This window comes from Vigna radiata, chromosome 8, assembly GCF_000741045.1.
Source record: "Vigna radiata var. radiata cultivar VC1973A chromosome 8, Vradiata_ver6, whole genome shotgun sequence".
Taxonomy (NCBI): domain Eukaryota; kingdom Viridiplantae; phylum Streptophyta; class Magnoliopsida; order Fabales; family Fabaceae; genus Vigna; species Vigna radiata.
Genome location: NC_028358.1, coordinates 42,341,010 through 42,363,536, shown reverse-complemented (window position 1 = coordinate 42,363,536; position 22,527 = coordinate 42,341,010). Strand labels below are relative to the sequence as shown.

General features: G+C 33.4%; 4 protein-coding genes across 13 annotated transcripts; 2 read left to right on the top strand and 2 right to left on the bottom strand.

The window, feature by feature from the left end:
* The first annotated feature begins 1,212 nt into the window (after nucleotides 1-1,212).
* Nucleotides 1,213-3,484, top strand: LOC106770837. 8 transcript variants are annotated; one of them, XR_002669463.1, is made up of 5 exons: nucleotides 1,213-1,463; nucleotides 1,635-1,795; nucleotides 2,060-2,129; nucleotides 2,620-2,637; nucleotides 3,193-3,484. XR_002669463.1 is itself a non-coding variant. In XM_014656656.2 (4 exons), the coding sequence occupies exons 1-2, from the start codon at nucleotides 1,309-1,311 to the stop codon at nucleotides 1,783-1,785; spliced, it is 306 nt and encodes a 101-aa protein (XP_014512142.1). In that variant the 5' UTR covers nucleotides 1,213-1,308; the 3' UTR covers nucleotides 1,786-1,795; nucleotides 2,620-2,637; nucleotides 3,193-3,484. The 8 variants fall into 8 exon arrangements, 4 of the variants coding, with proteins under 4 accessions (XP_014512142.1, XP_014512143.1, XP_014512146.1 ...); XR_001376422.2 differs by having other exon boundaries at nucleotides 1,214-1,463; nucleotides 1,635-1,753; XR_002669464.1 differs by lacking the exon at nucleotides 2,620-2,637.
* Nucleotides 3,485-6,237: 2,753 nt separating this feature from the next.
* On the top strand, nucleotides 6,238-7,214 carry LOC106771281 (zinc finger protein 4). Its single transcript, XM_014657234.2, has one exon. The coding sequence runs from the start codon at nucleotides 6,343-6,345 to the stop codon at nucleotides 6,919-6,921; it is 579 nt and encodes a 192-aa protein (XP_014512720.1). The 5' UTR covers nucleotides 6,238-6,342; the 3' UTR covers nucleotides 6,922-7,214.
* A 562-nt stretch (nucleotides 7,215-7,776) lies between these two features.
* LOC106769905 (TIP41-like protein) lies at nucleotides 7,777-13,294 on the bottom strand. The gene is made up of 9 exons (XM_014655703.2): nucleotides 13,168-13,294; nucleotides 11,748-12,013; nucleotides 11,354-11,539; nucleotides 11,039-11,129; nucleotides 10,727-10,837; nucleotides 10,278-10,337; nucleotides 10,133-10,174; nucleotides 9,754-9,882; nucleotides 7,777-8,200 (listed from the first exon to the last, which is right to left on the bottom strand). Exons 2-9 carry the CDS (start codon nucleotides 11,888-11,890, stop codon nucleotides 8,096-8,098), a joined length of 867 nt encoding a protein of 288 aa, XP_014511189.1. The 5' UTR covers nucleotides 11,891-12,013; nucleotides 13,168-13,294; the 3' UTR covers nucleotides 7,777-8,095.
* LOC106772323 (homeobox protein HAT3.1) lies at nucleotides 13,077-21,414 on the bottom strand. Of its 3 annotated transcripts, none has more exons than XR_001376573.2 (10): nucleotides 21,124-21,414; nucleotides 19,705-20,612; nucleotides 18,198-18,363; nucleotides 17,984-18,107; nucleotides 17,791-17,903; nucleotides 17,147-17,704; nucleotides 16,688-16,957; nucleotides 14,470-14,559; nucleotides 13,986-14,379; nucleotides 13,077-13,613 (listed from the first exon to the last, which is right to left on the bottom strand). XR_001376573.2 is itself a non-coding variant. In XM_014658686.2 (9 exons), the coding sequence occupies exons 1-9, from the start codon at nucleotides 21,397-21,399 to the stop codon at nucleotides 14,113-14,115; spliced, it is 2,772 nt and encodes a 923-aa protein (XP_014514172.2). In that variant the 5' UTR covers nucleotides 21,400-21,414; the 3' UTR covers nucleotides 13,621-14,112. The 3 variants fall into 3 exon arrangements, 1 of the variants encoding a protein (XP_014514172.2); XR_002669462.1 differs by having other exon boundaries at nucleotides 13,077-13,298; XM_014658686.2 differs by lacking the exon at nucleotides 13,077-13,613 and having other exon boundaries at nucleotides 13,621-14,379.
* Nucleotides 21,415-22,527: the final 1,113 nt, after the last annotated feature.

The window sequence follows — 22,527 nt, the reverse complement described above, 5'->3', positions numbered from 1 at the left end:
ACCAATACAAATAGTACACTTTTGAGATTATATTCCAAAATATATGAAAAAGAAAATTGTGGAATGTATAAAGAAAATTTCCTTTTTGTAGATGATAAGTTAAATAGATTAAAAGAGACATAAGTTAAGTGCATGATATACAAACTAATAAAAAAATGTAAGATTATCATAATAATAAGATTAGATCATGTTATTTAATTAAAATTTAGTATTATTGTAATACTTTTGCATATTATTAAGCTGAACTTTTAATCCATTGTTGAGACGGGAGACACGTAAAAGGTAAATCATAATGAGACTAGAAAAAGATTAGAAATTGAGTGGTCTGTAGTGTTTAAAATTATTTGGATTTAAGAAATACACGGAGAAAAAATGTTTATTAATTTTTTTATTTGGATGAGAAGTCTAAGGAAATTAAGTAATTTTTATTGTAAAGATGTCAATGACTTTTGCATTCATAGTTTTAATTAAATATTCAATTGAAGTAATATAAAAAAAAAAAATTGATCCAAAAAATTTGAATAAAAATGATCCTGGCTTGATTGATACCGGTCATCATATGTAACTATTAATAAAAAATCTTCTTCTTTATATAAATACTTTGTAACTGTTTCTAATATACATAATTCCTTACTAATTTTAACTTTACTGATATAACTAATTTTATTATTTTTATTCTTTAAGTATTGTACTATTTTTTGTAAATTTAATTAACTACTTACAATAAAAAAATTACTCATAATAAATTTGTAAAAACTATTTTATAAATATATTGTATAAACATATTTTTAATAAGTTTAATAACAAATTATCTTAATAATTATATAGACTCGAATGTATTCATATAAACATGTGTTTTTACTATCGTAAATAATATGGATAAAAATGATTAAAATTTATGTAATAGGAGAAACTAGTTTAAAGCAAGTTGAATTAAAATTTTCCTAAATATTTTTGGAGAAAAAAAATCAGCATCTTTTCAAATTGAAACTAGTTTATTTATAGATTAAATAGTAAAAATTCTTTCACGTAGTTTTCTCAAAATTACATTCTAAATTATACAAAAACTAATTTTGGTTAAAAAAAAATTATTTCTCATGCTTTCTTTTAGAAACATTTATGGAGTTTATAAAAAAAAAATGTCCAAAAAATATAAGAGAAAACGGTTACAAGGTTAAGCGACATCGTTTTATATTGTCCATGATATACCTAAGCAAAGCAAAAGCTATGATTCTCTCACTCACTCTATAGACCAGCCACCACTCCTAAACCCTTGCAAAGCCCTAAAACATCTCAGATTGGATTGCAATGGCTTGGCGTTCTGGTTCTCTCTCTCGTTCCTTAGTGTCCACAGCTAGGGCTTCTCTCCGGCCGTCGGCGCCGTCAGCCCTTCCCCGCCTCCGTCCGCCTCCACTCACTGCCCCTCGCGTTCAGTCCCGCCGCTTTTCCATGCCGGCTACCAGGTTTCGCTTTTCGCCGATTTTCTGTGTCTGTTTATTTAACGATAACTAAAATGATATCGTTTCAAAACGAAGTGCTAATCTGCCATCGTTTTAATTTCTTTAATTTGGAATTAATTTTGTAATTGTTGCATTCTGAATTATATTGAGAATTTGTATTTTCTTTTTTACCAGGAATCTGGGGCAATTGGGCTGCACACAATCACTTTTACCTCTGCAAAGTGCAATGGCTATTACCTGCTTGACGTCACACGTTGCTGTCAGTGCTCGTGCCTGTTGCGAGCTGTCCCATGGTACCTTCCGTCGTTCTTGTCAAGATCGCTAGTAGTCTCTTTGTGAGTCTTGCTGGTTCTAGGATGCATGAAAATTGAGAATGTGAAAATGGTTTATGTTGTTTTGTTTTGAAGCATATCATTCCATTGCCTCACCCAAAAATCTTTCTTATGTTCTGGATTATATATAAAAGCCTTATATTATAGGCATGATGGATGGTAAATTTAGGTAGTCTTTTGTTGCTTTATGTGAAGAGATGAGTTGGGTAGAATTTGTGAGTTTGTCTAGCTTGGCTCATAAGAAGGTATTAAGATTCAAATTTATAGGGAATGGAAAAGATGGGTGATGCGCCAGGACATTGATCATCTTCCAATGGCGAGAGAAGAATGCTGCATAGTAGGTTCTTTTTTTGTTTTCCTTCGTTCAAAATTATAAATTCATATAAAAGTGATTGGTTATTCTTGGAGATGACTGAGGCAGTAGTCAGATAAGCAAGTGTTTTTTTTGAGTCATTTTCTTTGGGCGTGCATTTTGTCTATCTATTGCTTTGATTCTTCATTATTAATTTCAGTATGGAAAAATCTTATGCTTTGAGCAGTTATTGTATCTCATTTTACTTTTGCTGGCCTTTCATTTTTATTCAATTGTTTTTACCCAAATATAAAATATTTTACGGTTTTCAACAAGATTTGCGGAGGCTTCCCACCAAAAATCACTTCGATGAACTATTTGAGCATTTTTTTGTCAGTTTATTGAATTCCATGCACACGTTTGCTTAGTTTACCAGAAATAAAATCCATGCCAGAGTCATCCTTGAAATGGCTTTATGCAGCCCTTTCATTAGTTTTATAATGCTACTAATGAGTAAACTACATTCCTGTCACAGGTGATCCTGATTCCTGAGGTGAGGTTCTAAGTCCCCATTGATTATTTTGGTTAAAACTAAAATACCTCCTTGACCCAACTTCAAATCCTTTGCTCTGAAAGATGATATTTTTATGCTAAAGAGATTGCTGCCTTGAAATTCTTCCTACGAAGACAATTTGAAAGTCTCGGGCAGCTAAGCATGGTTGTCAAAAACCACAGTCTGTCCTTTCATGTAAAGGATGATTACAACCTTGACTTGTTCCTTTATATGATAAGTGTTCTCCAAGTATTTTTATCATAAAAAAGAACATGTCGAGATTGCTTACTACTACTTTTAGTTGTTGCATTCTTAGTTCGTCATAGTATTTACTGGCTTATCAGCACTCAGGCATTTTTGGAAATTCTTGCTATTTTGGCGGTTTCAATATAACAGATACAATGCATGCACATGGTTTCCGAAAAACAATGTCCTTTGTGTAGTGAAAACTCGCGAGCAAAATAATCTGAATGTATGGTTGAGCAATATTATCTAAAATCTTTAATGCCATGTAATATCAGACTTACGCTGTTATGATTTCCTTTGCTCTTGCAGGTACGTGAGGAAGCTGTTGAATTTTCATAGTTGCCTTTGAGGATACGGGTGCCAATAATTATGAGTACTGTTTTCTGCGAAGTAACAGTTGTAGGACTGTCGAATTAGACTCATCGGTTATGTTATTATCATCTGTGGTACTTATATTGAACAGTGAAAACCATTTTTCTCCCCAAATCCGAACAACATTCAGGATTAGTTCTTTATTCTTCTTGTATCCGGCTTTGTTTAAATGCTGTACATTTTTGGTCTACCTTTTAAATATTTTCGAAATAATGCCTGTGGTTGATTACTTATCAAGCAATGCACTAAATTAGCCATGAACCAATTTTCTTGGTCCTTATTGCAGACAACTTGTATCAAATTATAATTGAAGTAGAAGTTATGTTGGTTAAACTAAGATTAATGGTAGTTTACATCATTGAAGAATTTTAGTTATGCAATTTTTTGGAAGGACATTAAGCTTGTATGTGTTTAATATTTTTCTTGGACATGTTATTTGTTTCAATTGATTCTAGTGTCATACATGAAGTAAACTTTGTATATTTGTTTTTTCATTTGAAATTATATTATATTTAATAAAACATTAACATTTGATCAATCAATTATAACTTTAATGCATAAAAGCACAATAAAGATGTTAATCTACAAATATAATAATTTTATTATGCTTTTAATGTAAAAATTTATACGATAGTAATACAGAGTTAAGCTGCAAACAAGTCTTATACTTTGCAGTATTTTTCTTAGTTTACTCTTTGTTAACTTTGGGACGCCTGAATAGTCTCTATCTTGATCTTTGTACTTTTAAAGTTTTGTTCTTGTCTATATATTTGTATGACCGTGTAGATTTGGATTAGTATTAAATTTGAACCACTTTGTAAACATAATCACATCATATAACATCCGTACTTCTTATTTGCATTATGTATAAAATCAATAAAAAAAACATTAATTAAAAACTGCCACAGCGAAATTAATAAAGTATTATTCGTAATCATCCAAGTCACATTACCCAACAGCAAGTACAGAATTCCAATAGGACAACTAACTAAAAATAACAACACAACTGTCAAATTATATGTCCAAGATCTTTAAAATAGGAAATGTTTTTTTTTTTTTTCAAATTTACTGAACACAAATAAGATTTTTGAAACGTCCATTGGCATAGAAAATAAGATAAATACTAAAATAAACCAACTTAGAACGAATAATATTAGGAAGGCTAAAATATGACATTAATATCATAAAGAATTGAAATTATTCCATTGAAAGTGGGAACTTAAAATTTCATATTTTAAAGAAAAGTCCAAAGTAATTTTATGGGATAATTACTAAGACATATTAAGCATCTAAAATATTCAATGACATATATATACCACACAAACTACACTGTTGTTTGCATCCTCAAAATTATATATCTTTCTTTAACAGAAAATTATTTTCTTAAAGTGGAACATTAGTTGGGAGCACATATACTCACATGTATTTGTCACTTCACATGTGTCCATCTTTAAATAATTCTAATGAAATCTTTGATTTTTAGCAACATTAATTTATCTAACTGAACATCAACATCTGCTGCTACACTAACATGTAGTTATCACTTAGGAGATTTTGTGAAGCAACAAAATTCCTAAATTTTGGCCTAAGTCTGAAATTTAATATGTGGTTCTGTTACATTCAATCTTTCAGCATTTAGGGTAAGTATCGATGAGATTGTAATGAAAAAGTGGTGTCTTCTTTGATCAGATCATGATTAATGCGGACAAAAGAAGCAGCCATTTCTTGCATGTTTATGCAGCCAAATCTATTTCATCTTTTAATTTATACAACATTTGACATATGTACTATCTTCTTTGATGAATTTAAGCTGGACTTTCTAAATTACTATCCATCCGAAAATCCGAAGATAGAAATTATCATATGTAAATATCTGTAGCGAGAAACATAATCTGGAAATATCTCTTGCTATCCAAAGTTGTTCTGGAAAGTGGATACGAGACAGAAACCTTGACAGTGTTGGATGAATTCAGTGTTATGCAATGCAGGGCCAAGGACCAAACACTTTTTATCTTCAATCTACATACACTCCACAAAGCAGAGCTGGGATTGGTTGGTGAGGTGTCTTTTTCTATGATCTGTATCAGAGAGAAAGTGTGGTGAACTGTGGACCTTTACATAACAGGGAAACAATGAAAATTTCCCTTTATGACTCAGTTTAATGAGGGAAAGACCAAGTACAATTGGCTTCTTTTAGGGCTATTGAAAAAGATAAACTAAGTGCATGTGCAAAGTGGAACTTGGTGTAGTTCTTCCTTTGTGCATATGTATGCATACTCCAACTCCAAAAAGCCCCAACAAGAAAACACCCACGCAGATGCCATGGGTCAACAGGAGAAACTGTTCTGAAATAGCAGTGGACCTTGCTATCCTGTTTACAACTTTTTACAACCATTATTGGAAATAAGAAGGTACTGTTCTCCCCCACACAACATCAAATCCAAAAGCAATGAAAAGCCAACCCAACCCTACATGACATATGCATAAACTCATAAGGTGGATCCTACTTTCACTATCAGAAGGAATATAAAAGGTGGGATATAAAGAAATCAATTTATATAGCAGTGAGCTAAGTGGATAAACATGAAGACTCCATCTTGTAAACCCCATCACATCTAATACCTATCCTAATAGAGGAAAAAGTATAGCATATAGGATGGTGTTAGGAGAACACATGGCAGGCAGTTCAAATAAAATGAGATTTGATTTTGACAAGGGATGGAATGATTTAGCATTGTCAAACTTATATTTCTATAGGTATTCCTAAGATAGCCAGTAAATGATCGAACTTTGTAAGGAGAAAAGAGGAAAAGGAAGAAAATATGATAGTGGGGAATCCTAAGCCTGAAGGGAGCCAACAGTGAGATGACATAAGCATTGTTCCCTACAGAACCAAGCATCAACAGGTGGGGTTACTGATTCGGATGACAAAAAATAAAAAACATCCCATCTCACTTCCATTACACTTTGATACCCCTTTCGGTTAGTTTTTCTGCTTTTGGTCTAAACTTAAAAGGACTCCAATGAACCTTTTTTCATGTATTCAACTCCCCTTGGTCATCAGAGCTATCAGAGAATTTAGGTGAAATGGTGATCAAAGTAGATGAAACAATCGTATCAACAGCCAAAGAACAACCAGTTGAAGTGATGAACGGAGAAAAGAACAACTATGGAAGTGAGGATGACAACCCCAAAGAGTGGTTGAACCTGAACATAGGAGGCACTTCACTCTCAACTGTTGCAGACCCTGATGTACAATCAAGACCAACCACTGCAAAAGTTTTTTCATGCAACTTCTGCATGAGGAAGTTCTTCAGTTCACAGGCATTAGGAGGTCATCAAAACGCCCACAAAAGGGAAAGGGGAGCTGCCAGAAGGTACCAATCTCAGAGGTCGATGACAGTAATGGGCTTCTCCATGAACACACCAATTATGCTTCGATCACTCGGTGTCCAGCCCCATTCACTCGTGCACAAGCCATGCAGAGGTGGTACTGTGGTGACACCAAGCTTCCATGATGCACATGCAAGGCTTGCGATGGCTTGGACGCCTTTCTCGTCAGAGGATCAAACAGATCTGGTGTGGCCAGGTAGCTTTCGCTTGGTTCCACAACAGCCCCAGCCACCACAGGAGCCACTTAAGCTTGATTTAGACCTCAGACTCTGATAGTTGTTGGCCTCACCTTTGAGCTTTATCATCCTTTTTTGGCCTCAAGAGCTTGATCCTTAATATGGAGGGGAAAAAACACAGGTAGAAGACCTGGAAGAGTCAATAACTAAGATGATAGTACTGCATAGTATGTGCTAGGAGATTTGTAGTTTCCACTGTCTATATTTGACTACATGTTCAGCACCCGAAACCCAAATTATGACACCCTGGCTATCTATTTTAGTTCTTTTTAGTTTTGATATAATTCCCGATATGCAGTGCTTGCATGCCATGTTACTGACAAAAGCTTTGCTTTTCCACCTTATAACTCAGATTTTCATCCTGCATGTACCACAAACACTTTGTGGGTGCTAGGTACGTTCAATATAAGGATGCTTCCAACATATGTAAAGCCTCAATTCCCAATCTTAGATTTTAATTAAAGATGATAAATTCGAATGGAACTTTTCAAAACAAGGCAGTATTTACTACCTTGGTCCTTGTACAGAGAACATTGAGCTATACTATAGTCCCTATAATTTTCATTCAAACTTCAAACAAAACAATTTTTGCCAATATTAAAATACGCTATATTCCAACTTTGCTCACCCTGCGTGATGAATTATTATCATCTATCGCATACATTACTATGAAAAGACAATCGAATAGGGTAGAAAGTGACATGTATAACAACCATTTCTCTTGTTTATGAATGGTATTTCATGAACAAAATTCCCGACAATAATAAGACAGCCAGGAAAAGCTAAATGTGAATACTAGTGCGAGCACCTGCTCAGTTCCAAGCATTTAACATTCTCTCCCGGCGAGTTTAGCTTCTTTAAAATGAAAGAGTATATACTTTAGAGAAGAACGTGAAAGCTATGGCTGTAATAAATATAATAGTTAAAAGTGTAACCAAATGCACAAGTTTGCGAAATAGGTTATAAAGTTGCATAAATGTCAACCTTTAAGTATAAGGTCTCATTTTTTTTCCATGTGAAAATGAGTCCCTCACATTAAAATTGGATCCCCCCACCTTTGGTACAAAATCTAAAAACTCAGAGCTTATCTCATAAGAAGCAATTTATGGTTTCTAAATTCTAACAGCCAGGTAAAACGATGAACAAAATATGAACAACATAAGAATTTATCGGAAACCCTTCTCTGCTACATGAATTTACAGTCTTGTAACTTAAGAGGAAATTACAAGCTTTTTGGTCGTATGCATAATGATGGGGAGCTTCTGGCTGATGAAGCTTGGATCACCATACGCACCAGAATCAAAAGGGTGCTCTTGCTGCATCAATAACACAATCAAATGCAATGACAAAGGCGCTCAACAATAAGTTGTAACTTGTAAATGACAGCCACGCCAAAGAAAACTTACAGAGATAAAAGCAGTAAAAGAATATGAGAAAAGCATGAGAACAAAAAACAAAATCAAATTTGATACAAGAAAAAACTAATCAAAGCAACTAAAACATAGTCTATCACAGCAACCAGTCACTGGGCCGGCTGTCATTGTCTCAAGGCTTGGAAATATACACATAGGATCTGGAAAGATTTTAAATGGAAGGAGAAATAATCGAGAGATTAGATGTTTTCTCAAGGGAAAAAAATCTCTATAAAGTAAATAAGAGATGTATTCATCCTTTTAATTGGCCAAGACAATGTTGTATTTTAAAATAAATTATGATAGATACACTCCTTGCTCACTAAAGAGCCTATGATTCCTTCTGTTTATTAGCAAAAAAATACCAGATTAGTGATAATTCGAGAAAATGCATGGCCTCGTATTCCAATCTGTCCAGACAAACAGGTACATGACAGAGAATAAACAAGAAAATATGACAGTCAACATGGGATCAGCATTTTCATTTTATTTTATTATTGTATTTAACTGACCATGATGATTTTATAAGCTTGATGTTTCCCATCTATTAACAGAACTTAAAAATCATCTTTCGTTTTTTATACTAAACCAGCAACAGGAAAATTTACTTGGCATTTCTAATTCATTCCCTTCTCCACACAAAGTAGCTTGCCCTCGAAAGTAACTTCACAGTATTGGTCTCTCTCATACCCAATTAGTTATTTATTGCATTCTACTTAGTTACTTCATTGACAGAAGATCCACCAGAAGATATCATGTATTCGTTGGAGGGAATATTGTAATGCAGATTGTATTGGCTATCACATTGATAGAAGATAAACCACAAGATATTGTGCATTCATCGGAGGGAATATCATCTCTTAGAAAAGCAAGAAAATGTGTTGTTTGTCCCAGAGCAGAATTTGAATATAGATCAATGACTTTAGACACTTGTAAACTTGTATGAATTAAACAACTCTTTCAAGAGTTATGAATTTGTGATCTAAGAAGGTGAAATTGTACTATAGGCAGCCCTTAATATCACCTCCAATCCAGTGCTTCATTAGAGACCTAAACACATAGCCTTTTCTTTTAGCTTGTACTTGTACTACATATTATATATATATATATATATATATATATATATATATATATAACACTTTCAAAAGAGGAAGATTTTTCAAAGAATCTTGGTTTCACAACCAGATTAACCCTCCTTTTGAGTTGTTGAAGCCATTTGGTTAACATTAGCACTCCATCTAGGATCTCAAACAACAAAAGAAAGAAACAAACATACTGAAATAAGAAAAGAGTAGACAAACAACCTAAAGTCCTTATTATTGACTAGATCAGCACAGATCAATAGACAAGCATCGACCCTCTTACTTTCTCTCTTTACCATGGCCAACAACAGAAAAAGAGAGTATTGTTCAGAATTAATGTAAAGAACGAAGCACAAGTGCATAACAGAAGCTTACTGCAGACAAAGCTTGAAATGTAGATTCTCTCCAGCAACTCTCTCGAAGTACAATGGGACTTGTATTTCCACCAAACACACAATGCATACGTGTTTCTCTCAATCTAATCAGCACTCCATCAACTCTAAGCTGCATCAGTACCAGAGTATTCAGTTAAAATTCAAGTTTAGGGAAAGGGGTGATGATGCCAGAAAATGGGCTGCTGACACAAGGACCCTAATCTCAATGTTTGTCAGAGGTATCATGGATATTTGGCAATAACTTCCTTATTTTATAAACCATAACAGTACTAGTAAAAATGAAATAACTAAATTTCTAGCGAAACATCACTTAAGACTGAAGGAAATTTCTGATTTAGGATGCAAACAGAGTAGCTCACCCAGAATCGCAACAGAAGAAACCAAGAGCTTGGCATTACTCTCTGTAAAACCAAGAAGCAATATCATCAGGCATTGGTAACCATATTAGTTTGCATAACAACAATCAAATCTCCAATCAACAGAAGAAACCAAATTAGTGATTACCACTTTTACAGTAAGAAGTGATACTCCATTATCAGCAAGTTCATCCTCGTATAACACCACCTGTTGTTCACAATGAGGATTAATTTATTTAGGATGGAAGTAAATAACATCAAGGAAGAAAATGTCGACAATTTGCTATATGTAAGGCACTCAGAGAAGTAAAACAAGAGCATATTCATTTAGGATTTTTTGTTTTTGACTATCATTAATATATAGCCGATTTCACTAAACTATTTCACATGTGCAGACTAACAGCATGATCAATTTCTAAAAAAGAAACACTATACTAAAGAACTAATAAGGATGTTACTTATATGTTTTTCCTTTCTTTCACTAAGTTCTTGCCTCATGAACCACACAAAATTGTTTCTCATAGAGACATTACAATGCAAAAGCAGTTCTACGCACAAAAATTTGCTAAGCAATCATTCAATGTATTCATTACAGACCTCATCATAGAAAAGTATGGGCTCTTTGGATGCAAGTGCTGCTACATCAATTTGATCCTTGCAGTCTTCCCAAAGGATATCACTGGTTTCCTTCGAAATCTCTCCCTTACTCTACCATAAATAAATATATCTTAAATAAAGCATAAATAAAATACTAATTCAAGTTTCCCGGTTTTCTTATAACAAAAAATAATCAATATGTGGCAGTGGGCATAAAAAAACTCACTTACAATTGTACTCGTGACTCATATATGAAAAATGGCATTCAGGAAGACAGATTAGTCTGTAAAAAAACAAAGAAAGAATGCGTACCACATCTTTATTAATCTCAATATTGCCACTTCCACAATAAGGTGTTGTAAAGGTGTAGTCGTAATCTAGTATTACTTGCTGAGAGGGCTTGCTGCACATTTCCCCCAAAAGAATGTGAGACTAATTAACACAACGGTAATTCAGACATTTACACATCCTATTCAATGGGAGGGGTAGACTGCACTAACAATTACCAGGCAGTTTCATACTAGATACAAATCTCTTGCAAGAAAGAAAAGACGAAATGAACCTAAGCAATGTCATTTGAACTTTGAGCAATACATAAGTATGAAAGTGGACATGCCAACAGCTTACCTTCTAAATTTCCACTTAGCAGCTGCAGGAACTTCAACTGGCGGCAAGGCTTCCTGTTTCCAGCCACAAAGAGCATCAAATGCATTAAAGTGAATTCTGGTGCCACTGCTCAAGTGTCTCAGAATTAAAGTGTTCTCCCCGAAAACCATTTCTGGTAAATGAGACGTGTTGAGTTTCTGTTCCCACCTGAAAAGCACACATCCATCATCAAATCTAAGTTCTTTGATATTTCTTCCAAAATATCAACGGCCAAAACATGACGAGGACGCTGAAACTTGTAAAAGCAACACTGGAACACAACTTCTTCTTCCATAAAATAAAGTACAACTGAATAAAACATTTTCCGAATTAGAATTACAGAAGCTAGATTAAGTGTGATGCGATAATCACTCACTCCTGGATGGTGGAAGAGTTCAGTATGGAGTGCCTCCGAGTCTCGATCGACCAACCACTGATGTGAATGCCTCGCCGGCCATCGTCAGCGAAGAGCTCGGCGCCGGCGGCTTTCAAGTCGTTCTCGTCGACTTCCAAATCCATCGTGGGTTTCAACTCACTGGGTGATTCCGGAGTTACATGAAACTCTCTTTTAAGAATTGGGTATTAGAAATGGACCTTCCGGTCAGCCACATACCTTGCCTTTTGTACTTCCATAATTTCTTGCTATACAAAAAAACAATCAAAATAATTTTGTTATTATTATTTTTTTAAAATAAAACCCAAAATATATTAAAATTTACAAATTATTCAGAAACGTTCTAAAAGTACATTTTAAAACAAATATTTCGTAATTGATTCCAAAATATACTTATGGAATTAATTTTTAGAGTAACTTTAGATATATTTTGAAATTTCAGTTGTAGAAATATAAAATTTAAAATTGTTATAGTACAAAACATTTTATAGTATTTCTCCACACTTTTGTGCAAAGTTAAACAGAAAATAAGATTGATAATAGTTAGGAAATATAAGTACAAGTTTAAGTTTGATATTAGACAGTGAGAAAAAAAAATTAAACATAGTATAAAAAATAAAATTCATATACATATTTTATATTGAGAGTTATATAAAATATTTTTAAGTAAATTGAACTCATGTCTCATTTAAAATTCCGTCTTTCCTTGAATTCTCTTTGTAAAAGTATATCAATAATTAACTATTATTGTATACCATTTTTCAGACACAAAAAGGTACATCTTAAGTAAGATCAAAGTTCGATAAATATCAAATTTCAAATAATGACTTAAACTTAGTATTAAGACATTGAATGGAAACAACCAAATTCACATTTCTAACAAAACCAAAAACATGGAGTTAACGTTTAATCTTCCATAAACGACCAGAATAAGCCTACCAGTTTTATAAGCCAGTACTAATATTCAAGTGATGTACAACATAAATAAGAGAAATTCGAAGTACATGAAGATATGCCAAAAAAATGCAACACTTGGAGAAATACCATTAAAAATATTTCCGGATAAAAGATTTAGAAAGCTTTAAATTTACATTTTTGATATATATTTTAAGTTGTTTCAAAAACAATATTTGATCCAGATAATTTTTATTATAAGATATTTTGAAATATATATATATATATATATATATATATATATATATAATCTTCCTTATTTATTTGTTTATAAGATATAGAAAAAAAAAATTAAATACAACAGTTCCCAAGAAATTAACATTGCAATATGAAATGTTGAAAATAAAAGTTAAACTATTTGGCAAAAATAATATTTAAGGACAATCTTGAAAAAGATTGGATACAAAAAAAAATGAAACTTTTTAACTAAATTTTTAAATATCCATACCCAATATAAGTTTACAGTTGAACCCATAAAGAAGTTGCAGTAGTTGAAGGCATGACACATCTGGATTAGCCAAGTTCAACTCTTGCCAACATCATGACCCTTTGATGTTGGCTCAATCCCAGTTTCCACAACTACAATATATCACAAGCCCAACTTCAGTTCTTACAAATGACTACCTAAAACAATTATCAATCACGTGTCCCTCAATGTCTAATTTTAATTCCATTCCTCTTAGCATTCCCCACATATACACAATAGTCCACCAAATAACACATAACAGATAGCTTATCAACATGCGTGTCAGTTCCAGGGCATTCATTTGGACATGAAAAATAGCTTCTCAACATTATAAGAAGCCTGCAGCAATTGAAGTATATGATGCCCCATCCCGCCACACACAACAAAACAAACATCTTAGGAGACTGGGATTACCAAAAAAGTCAACCCTGAAAATCAATCAAAGATTAGCGTCTTATCCATATATGCTGTGAACAACAAACAAATGAGCTGTTGTATTTACTAGGGACTGCCTACAGGTTAATACAGTAATGACATTGAATCCTAACGTACAAAGATAAATCGTTCCCCTATTCTCATTGTTTTTATGTAGCTTTTTTGCACTGTAATGGAGCAAAAATCATATTGGAACAAGTAATTGAGTCTCTGTAAATAAATAAAAAATCTAAAAATTGAAAAACTACTGAGTGAACTATTTTAGTGTTTGCATGAGGAGCAACACTAAAACCAAATCACCTGAGATCAATACCTGGAAAGCTATTCTTAAAAAATACAAACAATATAGCATATCTTATGATTACCTGCCTGAATGGAAACAAATCCATCGAGATCCGAGCTGATCATCTCATGAGATCACGATCTCACAAAAAGATGGATAGTTTAATTTGAAGCCTTAAAGAAGGTTAAAACCGAGTTCGTATTAACGCATCATTTCCTTCTCCTTGTCTTCATTTTCTTCCCCCTTTGGGTTTGATGAGCTTTGTCTTCAGATAGTTGGTGTTCTGACAAATGCTTTCTTTTTCCAGAGCTTGGGGCTTTTGCTTTTTCTCCGCTGACCTCCGGGGACACTAACTCACATTCACCCCCTTCATTTTCAGCTCTGCTATCAGCAGCTTTCCGTAATGTATTTCTACCTGAATTGGTTTTTGATGAGTGCCGGAAGCTCCACCGTGTATTGTCAAACCATTTGCCAACCTGAAAGTGAAATAAGAATGGGAAATTTAGAAAGTCACAAGCGAAAGATAAATTGTGTTCACTGTAAAGTGTAAAGCTAAAAGATATGACCTGCTGATAAGTAAGTCCAAGTTCCTGTGCCAAGTTTTCTTTAGTAGCTCTATCTGGATACTGATTTTCTTTAAAAGATATGTGAAGTCTCTGAAAATACAACAATAGGCAATCCTAAGACAAACCTTTTACCAGACAAATAGGTTACTTTAAATAAAGAGATGCAGGATTCAAAGCATCCAAGAAAAGGTGGATGATGGCTTGATGCTGCGTAGAGGAGGCTGATTGCAGTTTGACTTTTAAAAAAGATTATGAACACACTCGATTGTCTATCATTTTTCTCTCAAGTCTGGACAACACACTCACATTATAAACCATTTTCTGCACTTGTTTGCAATTCACTTCCAACACTATATCTATCCACCATTGAACATGAGTAATTATAGTTATAGATAGGTAAAAATTTGCTTGGGTTTGATAAGCACTTTGAAAAAATTACACCCAAAACACTTCATCATTTCATCCACATGGAAGTGTAGCATCCTTGATACTTCATAATAAGAATCTAAAATCACCTAAAACATGCAACTTGTGTGATATTGATAACTCTTGTTAGTATATTTACATTTTATATGCTCAGTGTCACTTCTAATCAACAAAAAATACTTTTAACAAAAAGCTTCTCCATGAATTTAGTTTTCAATTGGCGCGTCTCAAATCATCAACTTGGACTATATCATCCACAAAGACACATTATGAACGATTTACATTTGCATGTCAAATTTATAGAATATGATGATTAATATTTATCATTGATGAAAACTTTAGACTGAGTATAGTTTATCTAAAACTAGCGTCAACTTCTGCTTGATTAGTAATAAAATAATCATAAAAGCTAATTATGTGGCACATTTTTCAAAAAGCTAATTAAACAAAAACGTTTAGCTAAAAATACCACATTATCTAAATAGAGCTTTAAAATATAAGAGTAGGTCCGAATATTGTGGTACAAATTGTTACAACGGACAGTAAATAAATAGCACGATCAAAGTAGACAACTTTAAAGGAACAACATCATTAGTGGTAATCTACAAAAATAGTTGTAGTAAGAGGCTAGAAGAGGGGAGGACATGACTTGGCAAGACAATACGGAGTACAAAGAGCCAAACCGTTGATTTTTTAAAATTTTATGACGATTAATGTAAGAATTATTCTCCAGGTCACGTTTGTGGTATTTAGCTGATAATGGTGCAGTATCAAGATCTTCTTAGGATGATACATACACATGTATAATATTCAATAGTTTTGAACAAGATTGTCTATTTAAAATCCAAATCAAATTGATATATACAATTATACATACAAATTACAATAAACTTTAGTTCAATCACAATATATGTTAATACAAAATCTATTACACAGCCCAAAAAGTATGATAATGCTGTAGTATTTTTCATCAATGATTTCAAGATATTGAACAAAAACTTCGTCCAGATTAAATTTTAAATCAATGCCGTGACTCCAATGTCTAAGTAGTTCAAATTCCCCTTTATTATTTCAAAATAGATACGTTCAGCATTAAGCAAATAAACATGAAACTACTATTTGTAACCCACATTTCTCTTTTTAGTAAATTAAAATTTAGAATTTTGTAAGCTCTTGGAAATATACATACATACATACATATATATATATATATATATATATATATATATATATATATATATATATATATATATATAATATACACACACATATATGTAAATAACTTTTTAAAAAACTAAACAAATTTTAGGACGTTTTTAAAACCGTTTCGTGTTTTACATATTGAAGTGTATCATGATTTGGATAACAAAATCATATTTAATGTAGTTATTTAAAAAATTCAAATGACTAACAATACAAATATTAAAAATTGGAATACATAACTATGTAATGCTCTAGGTATGATTACTAATACACAAATAAAAGGATCAGGTATGAGTTGTGCAGTAAAACAAAATATTTTCATCAATATTATTCCAATGGATTTTCCGTATTTCAGGCAAACCCTGGATTTTCTACCCAGTATATTCTAAGTCATACAATAAAAGAAACAACATTCCCCCCAACCAAAAGGATTTTCACCTTTAATTTTGCAAGTGCAATTATTAGTATATCTAGGGGACACGATTTAATAGTAAGAAAATTAAGTCAATATGCAAATTAGAAACTGAAATGAAAGATTCTCCAAACAGAAATTAAATTTAAAAACCAAATTTAGATGGTAATGCATTACCTGAACTACTGCTTCTCCTAGTCTATGGCCTCCTGGAGATCTAGACGTTTGTTCCCTGGAATCAAATTTCACATCGCCATGTGATTTGGCAGGTGAATTTTTTGTATTTTCAAATTTATTCTGATGGCCATTCCTCTTAGGAGTGTGCATGGAATTATTTGAAGCATTTCCATTTGGAGACACAGGAGTCGCATTGCCTTTCTTCTTTCTGCTAGGAGTAACAGTGGCTGTCCAATCTTCATCTTCACTAGTATCGCTATGGTATGTCTCCTGCAAAAGAAACATAGCTGCTTAAATATTGGGAGAGTAAAACCAAAGAATGGGACAATAAATATTGTTTGACTCTACAAACTCACCCTTGTATATGTATATGTATATGTATAACCTACTTCAAGGCAAACCATGCATTTAGAATCACAAAGTAGTATTTTAAACCGCATGTCATTAAAATGAACTTACATCATACAACTTTTTGTAGTCCAACCTTTCCAAATTCCTTTTCCCAGAAACATGTATAGAACCTTCTCCACCAGAATCTGGCTCTAGTAAAGACGACAGTTCATCAGCCATAGATAGCTTCTTACCAGCTTTACCCTTTTTTTTGCCATAACTTCTCAAGTGCTTAACATCATCCAATGATGCAGATCTGATTTCCTCATCCTGTCCAGGGGATGCATTATCCACAATTGCAGCAGCAAGATCCTCGGAGTCAGACGTGAAATCAGAGCTTGAACTTTCTTCATTGACCTTATTGTCAACATCTGGAGCATCAGGATCATAATCACCATCATCAGAATCTTCAGATGGAAGGCCCAAGTATTGATCCCCATGTGAACCCTCCAAATTCTCAGAAGCAGAAGCATAGTCAGATTCCTCAGAACTTGATTCATCTCCTTCAATTTTCAAATCCTCTGGACCATTAGGGTTATAATCATCATCATCAGAATCATCAGAAGGGAGTCCCAAGTTGTTATCCATATTATTCCCAGCAGCTGCTGCTGCTTCAGGAAAAACGCTCTAAACAAGGATCAGAGACATGATCAGGAGAGAAAGATCCAAAACATTAATTATTTACAGATTAGACACTAAAATTGCCCACTGACCTCCCAGGTGTCGCTAATAGAGAGACTTGTTCCAAAGGAGTCATTAATAAGGTCCATGCAGTCATCTTTGCAATCACATCCAGGGCATAACCAACCCTCATCATCAGGTGGAACTGTAATTCACAAAAGTAACAAATTATAAATAACTAGAAAGAACAGAGCAACCAATCAATTAGGTAGACCCAGGGATTACTGTCTTCAGTTAACAACGGAGGAAACAAACAGAGCTGGTGAAAGCCGCGGTCACAGACACCATCACAGAGAATTATATCATTATTAGAACTCAACTCTTTGGAATGGCATTTTGCACAGAATATCTGCACCATAAACTTCAAAGTATTCATATCCCCAAAACCCCTAGAAAAGCAATACAAAATTCAGGAACTAAATATAAAATATTAACCTACATCCTCACTGTCAATCTCTCCCTCAGAATCAAATAAAGATTCTGGCAGCTTTCCTTCAGCACACAATGAATCCAAATCTCGAAATAGATTCCTAATGTTCAATTTGCGTCGAAGAATTTCAGACTTGGCCCGTTGAAGTTCTTTCTCAGGCTTCAATTTTTCCATACTGCAAAGTAATCAAAATCAAACCAATAGACACAAATTACCCACGTTTAGAACAAAAATGAAAACAAAATTCTAGTATTTGAAGTTTCACAAATGCATGAGAAGACTTTTTTAGCAGTGCAACTACAAATCATACTCAGATTTACTAGAAAACAGGAGTAAACAAACTCCTAGAAAACAAGAACAGGCAAGCTCTTATCAAAGACTAGAATAAAAGTTACAGAATAGTCTAGAACAATATCTTCAGCTCTACGAATACAGAAAGGATAGCAATAAAGAATATAATAAAAAAAATTACTGAAAAGAGGTCATTCAATTACAAATGCAGCATATGAAGTGTGTGTTGATTATAGTGCGTATATTTAATTTCCAAAATGTGAGTTAAAAAGGCTTTTGTTCAACAACACAAATAAAATGAAGTACATAGGTAATAAGCTTTGAATGACTGATTTAATAGCTCAGTTGCTTAATCCTGCAGTAACGTTGTGATACTCCACAAAAAGATTAGTTTCAAGACAGTTTGGTCAGAGATAGAAAGGTGAGAGAAGAAAACTGCAAAGGACCAAAATGACTGAATCCCAAAGCACACGAAGAATTAAAGATAAAATAGAAATCATAAAAAGTTGTTCATCATGATAGATATTAATAATTGTGTAATTAAGATAAACTTCAAATGGTATACTTTTATCGATCTCGGCCAAACAAGCCATGGATTGCAATGTTATCAAAAGCCATATCCATTGAGGATCAAGATGGAACGAATAATTGCAAATCAAAAAGTTGTAACATGGAACATAAAAAGGACCATGACCTCCCAGAAAATTCAAAATTATATGTAAAGATAAACACATGATAAAAAAGTTTTACGTACCAGAAAAGTAAGGAATTCGTAAAATTAAATTCATTACATTTATTTTTGGAAAGGATTTAATTATCAAAATAACATTTGATATAAGATCTAAATACAAAGTCAAATCCAAAGATCCCATTAAACTGTGCAACAAAAGGAGAGTCTTCGTTCAGCACACAATTGCATACTGTTTCAGAAATCATAATGAGACTTGATGTAATAATAGTCCTGATACCCGGATACAACAGCTAATACAATACAATCATTTGCTCCGTAAAAGGTAAGTTACAAAGCATCTTACCATGAAATTTTATGGTAAGGCCTCCAGAATATTTCAGATGTAGTTGCATTTCGATTTCACACCAATTAACCAACAGAAATTAAATCAATATACATAAGCTGATATCTAACATAGATCAAGATACAAATGCAAATATGCAAATATAGATTACAAGCCATACAAGGCACAAGGTAATGATAAAATGTACACACCTGTATCCTTTCCAGCCTTCGCCAGAATAAGCATCAATCAAGCTTTTCTCGTAGCTTATTCTGTTTAATAAATATCTTAAGTGAGATTTGATTCTGGAGAATTGATCAGTGATTCCAACCTCTCCACTCTTTCTCTTCTTCCTACTAGTTTTCCTCTTCCCTCCAGCATTGCTATTATTATTATTAAAATCAACCAAATTACTACTTGGTTCAGGTGTCTTGGGATTTTCTTTTGTTTTTGACCGCAAAGCTCTGTCACTGCTTCCTATTGATCGTAGCATATATGTCTTCTTCAACAATTTTGAGTTTTTTTTACCCTTGCGCCTCGATTGCGAATTAGCGGGGCTATTAGACACTTTTTCTGAAAAATTGGTCACAGCGTCTTCATTAGGTGGATCCAACAATTTATTCACATAACTTGTATTCGCTTGAGCTGGACTAGATTGCTTTTGGCCATCCCCAGCAGAGGCAGAAACGGATTCCACAGGTTCATTTTCAGACAATGGTTGGGATGGGTTTTCTGGCTTGTCGTTAGATAACTGTAAAGAGACTTCTTTATCGGTACTTTGTTGCAGGTGTGAACCTTCTACATTCTGACAATTCTTTTCTGAGTCATGTTGAGGTGGTGCAGGCAGTAAAATAACAGAATTCTCTGTCGCATTAGCAAAAACTTGATTTGATATTTCATCGATAACTGAACTGGTTAAAACAGTACCAGACTCCCGTTGTTCCTTTAGTAACTGCTCAGTCCCTAACTGTGTTTTTTCAGACAATTCAGATTGTTCAGTACTCATCCTTCCAGCGGCACTGTTATTGCTTGTCAATTCTCCAAATGGACTAGTCATAGGTCTGAGGAAAAACCACACACCACAGCATCCACCACTATAGTCTAAATGTGAGTCAAGTAACTGCAAAAAAAAAAAAGAACTTGAGATTATCCACTGCGTATCTGGAGCAGTAACATAAATACATACACGATGCGGAAGTGGGAGAGTGAATCAAACATTAAAACTAAAAGGCACAATCAAAATACTCATTCATGCAGCACATATACGCCAATTAGACAATTGTTAATAGATTTTGACTGCTAATGAAACCAACAGCATTGTCACAGTGCAAAAAATTTTCAGTTCCAAATCTACTTCCTAACTTCCGAAACAATACCTACAATGGCAGAACAATGTCGCAAAACATTTAAGCATTTGGCTCCACAGGATGAAAAAAAAAAAACAAAGCCCTTGCCTAAACATGAACAAAAAAAGAGGGAGCTGTTTGGAAATCATTCACTTAAGCTAGGACAAGTTCAAATAAAAATATTCAACAGGAGACGGAAAGTTCGAAGAAGGAAAAGCAGACAAAGTCAGAGAAGCTGACGGTTAATACGAGATGAGAAGAAAGTGGTGCGGAAGAGGAACTTACTCTTGGTGGTGAAGAAGAGAGAGCAGTCACCACAGCGAATGGGAAAGGGTGGAGGAAGAAGAAGGGCTCGATCTGAAATGGGGATTGGCTGCAGAGAGAAGAGGGTGAAGGAGAGAGAGAGAGAGAGAAAGAGAGAGTTGAGTTTCGTGAGAGTTCCCTTTTCTCAATCTCAGCGCCAAAGTGAGAAAAAAACGGTGCTTCGTTTATATTTCTTACTCCTCCAAATATGGGCCACCAAACAAACAGCGGCGGGTACTGGATCTTCGTGGATTTCATCTAGGGATCTTTCTTACTGCAATTCCATGTTTTATTTTTTACACCCCCATAGTCTTACGAAAATTACCTAACTATCCTTGACTAAAAGATATTAAAAATCCTGATATTACCTCTTCTTTCACAGCATCAGCGTCCTCCATTGTCGAAAGCCTACACCTACACTGCCGACAACTCCATTTGGGAATTTTGAAGAGCTGTTTCATTTTATTAAGAGAATGTCTTTGGCACCTAGTTTTAGTGTGTTTAGAGATTTTCTCCTCTTGTGGGAGAGAATACGGCTCAAAATTTGGAAGCCATATCAAAAGGGACAACAGTGTTATTGGAGGAAAGACTTTTTCATTGTGGATTTTACTATTTCAAAAATATAATTTACATTTTGAATTATTTTTAAATTTGTATCATAGATTATATAATTCGAAATATAATTTACATTCTAAATTTATATTATTCATTCTATTATCCAAAAATATAAATTTATATTATAAATTATATAATTCAAAATATAATTTAATATTTCAATTTGTGATTTTTCGATTTTGGAAGATTTTTTTGTTTATTTGGAAATATATTTTAAATTCATATTACAAATTATACGATTTAAATTCAATTTTTTTATTACAAATTGTATAGTTTGAAATGCAAATCTACCTTTTAAATTGTACCCTATGAAACATATACAAATAAAACTTTTGAACTCCAAATTATGAAATCCAAAATATATAATGATTACACGGTTTGAAACTATAACTAAAACACGGAAAAACTTAAACAATTATTTTCTATTAATTTCAGTTAGAGTATAATTGAAATTCTAGAAGTATGGGTGAATGAAGTAAACATATGGGTGCATGAAGAAATCACACCTCTTTTTCTCGAGACTGGCCCTCTACTAATGCGTATCATTAAAAAAACAAACTACAAATTAATACGCCTTAAAATAAATAAAATTTATAATTTTATTATTTAATCTAATATGCTAACTTATACAATAATATGGATTATCTTAATTAGGAGTGAGCAAATAGACCTGAACTGTATTGTACTACTTAAATTTGTACTGAACTAAAAGCTAATTTGTTTAAACTGAACTGAAAACAGTTCAGTTTGATTATATTAAATTGTACTAAA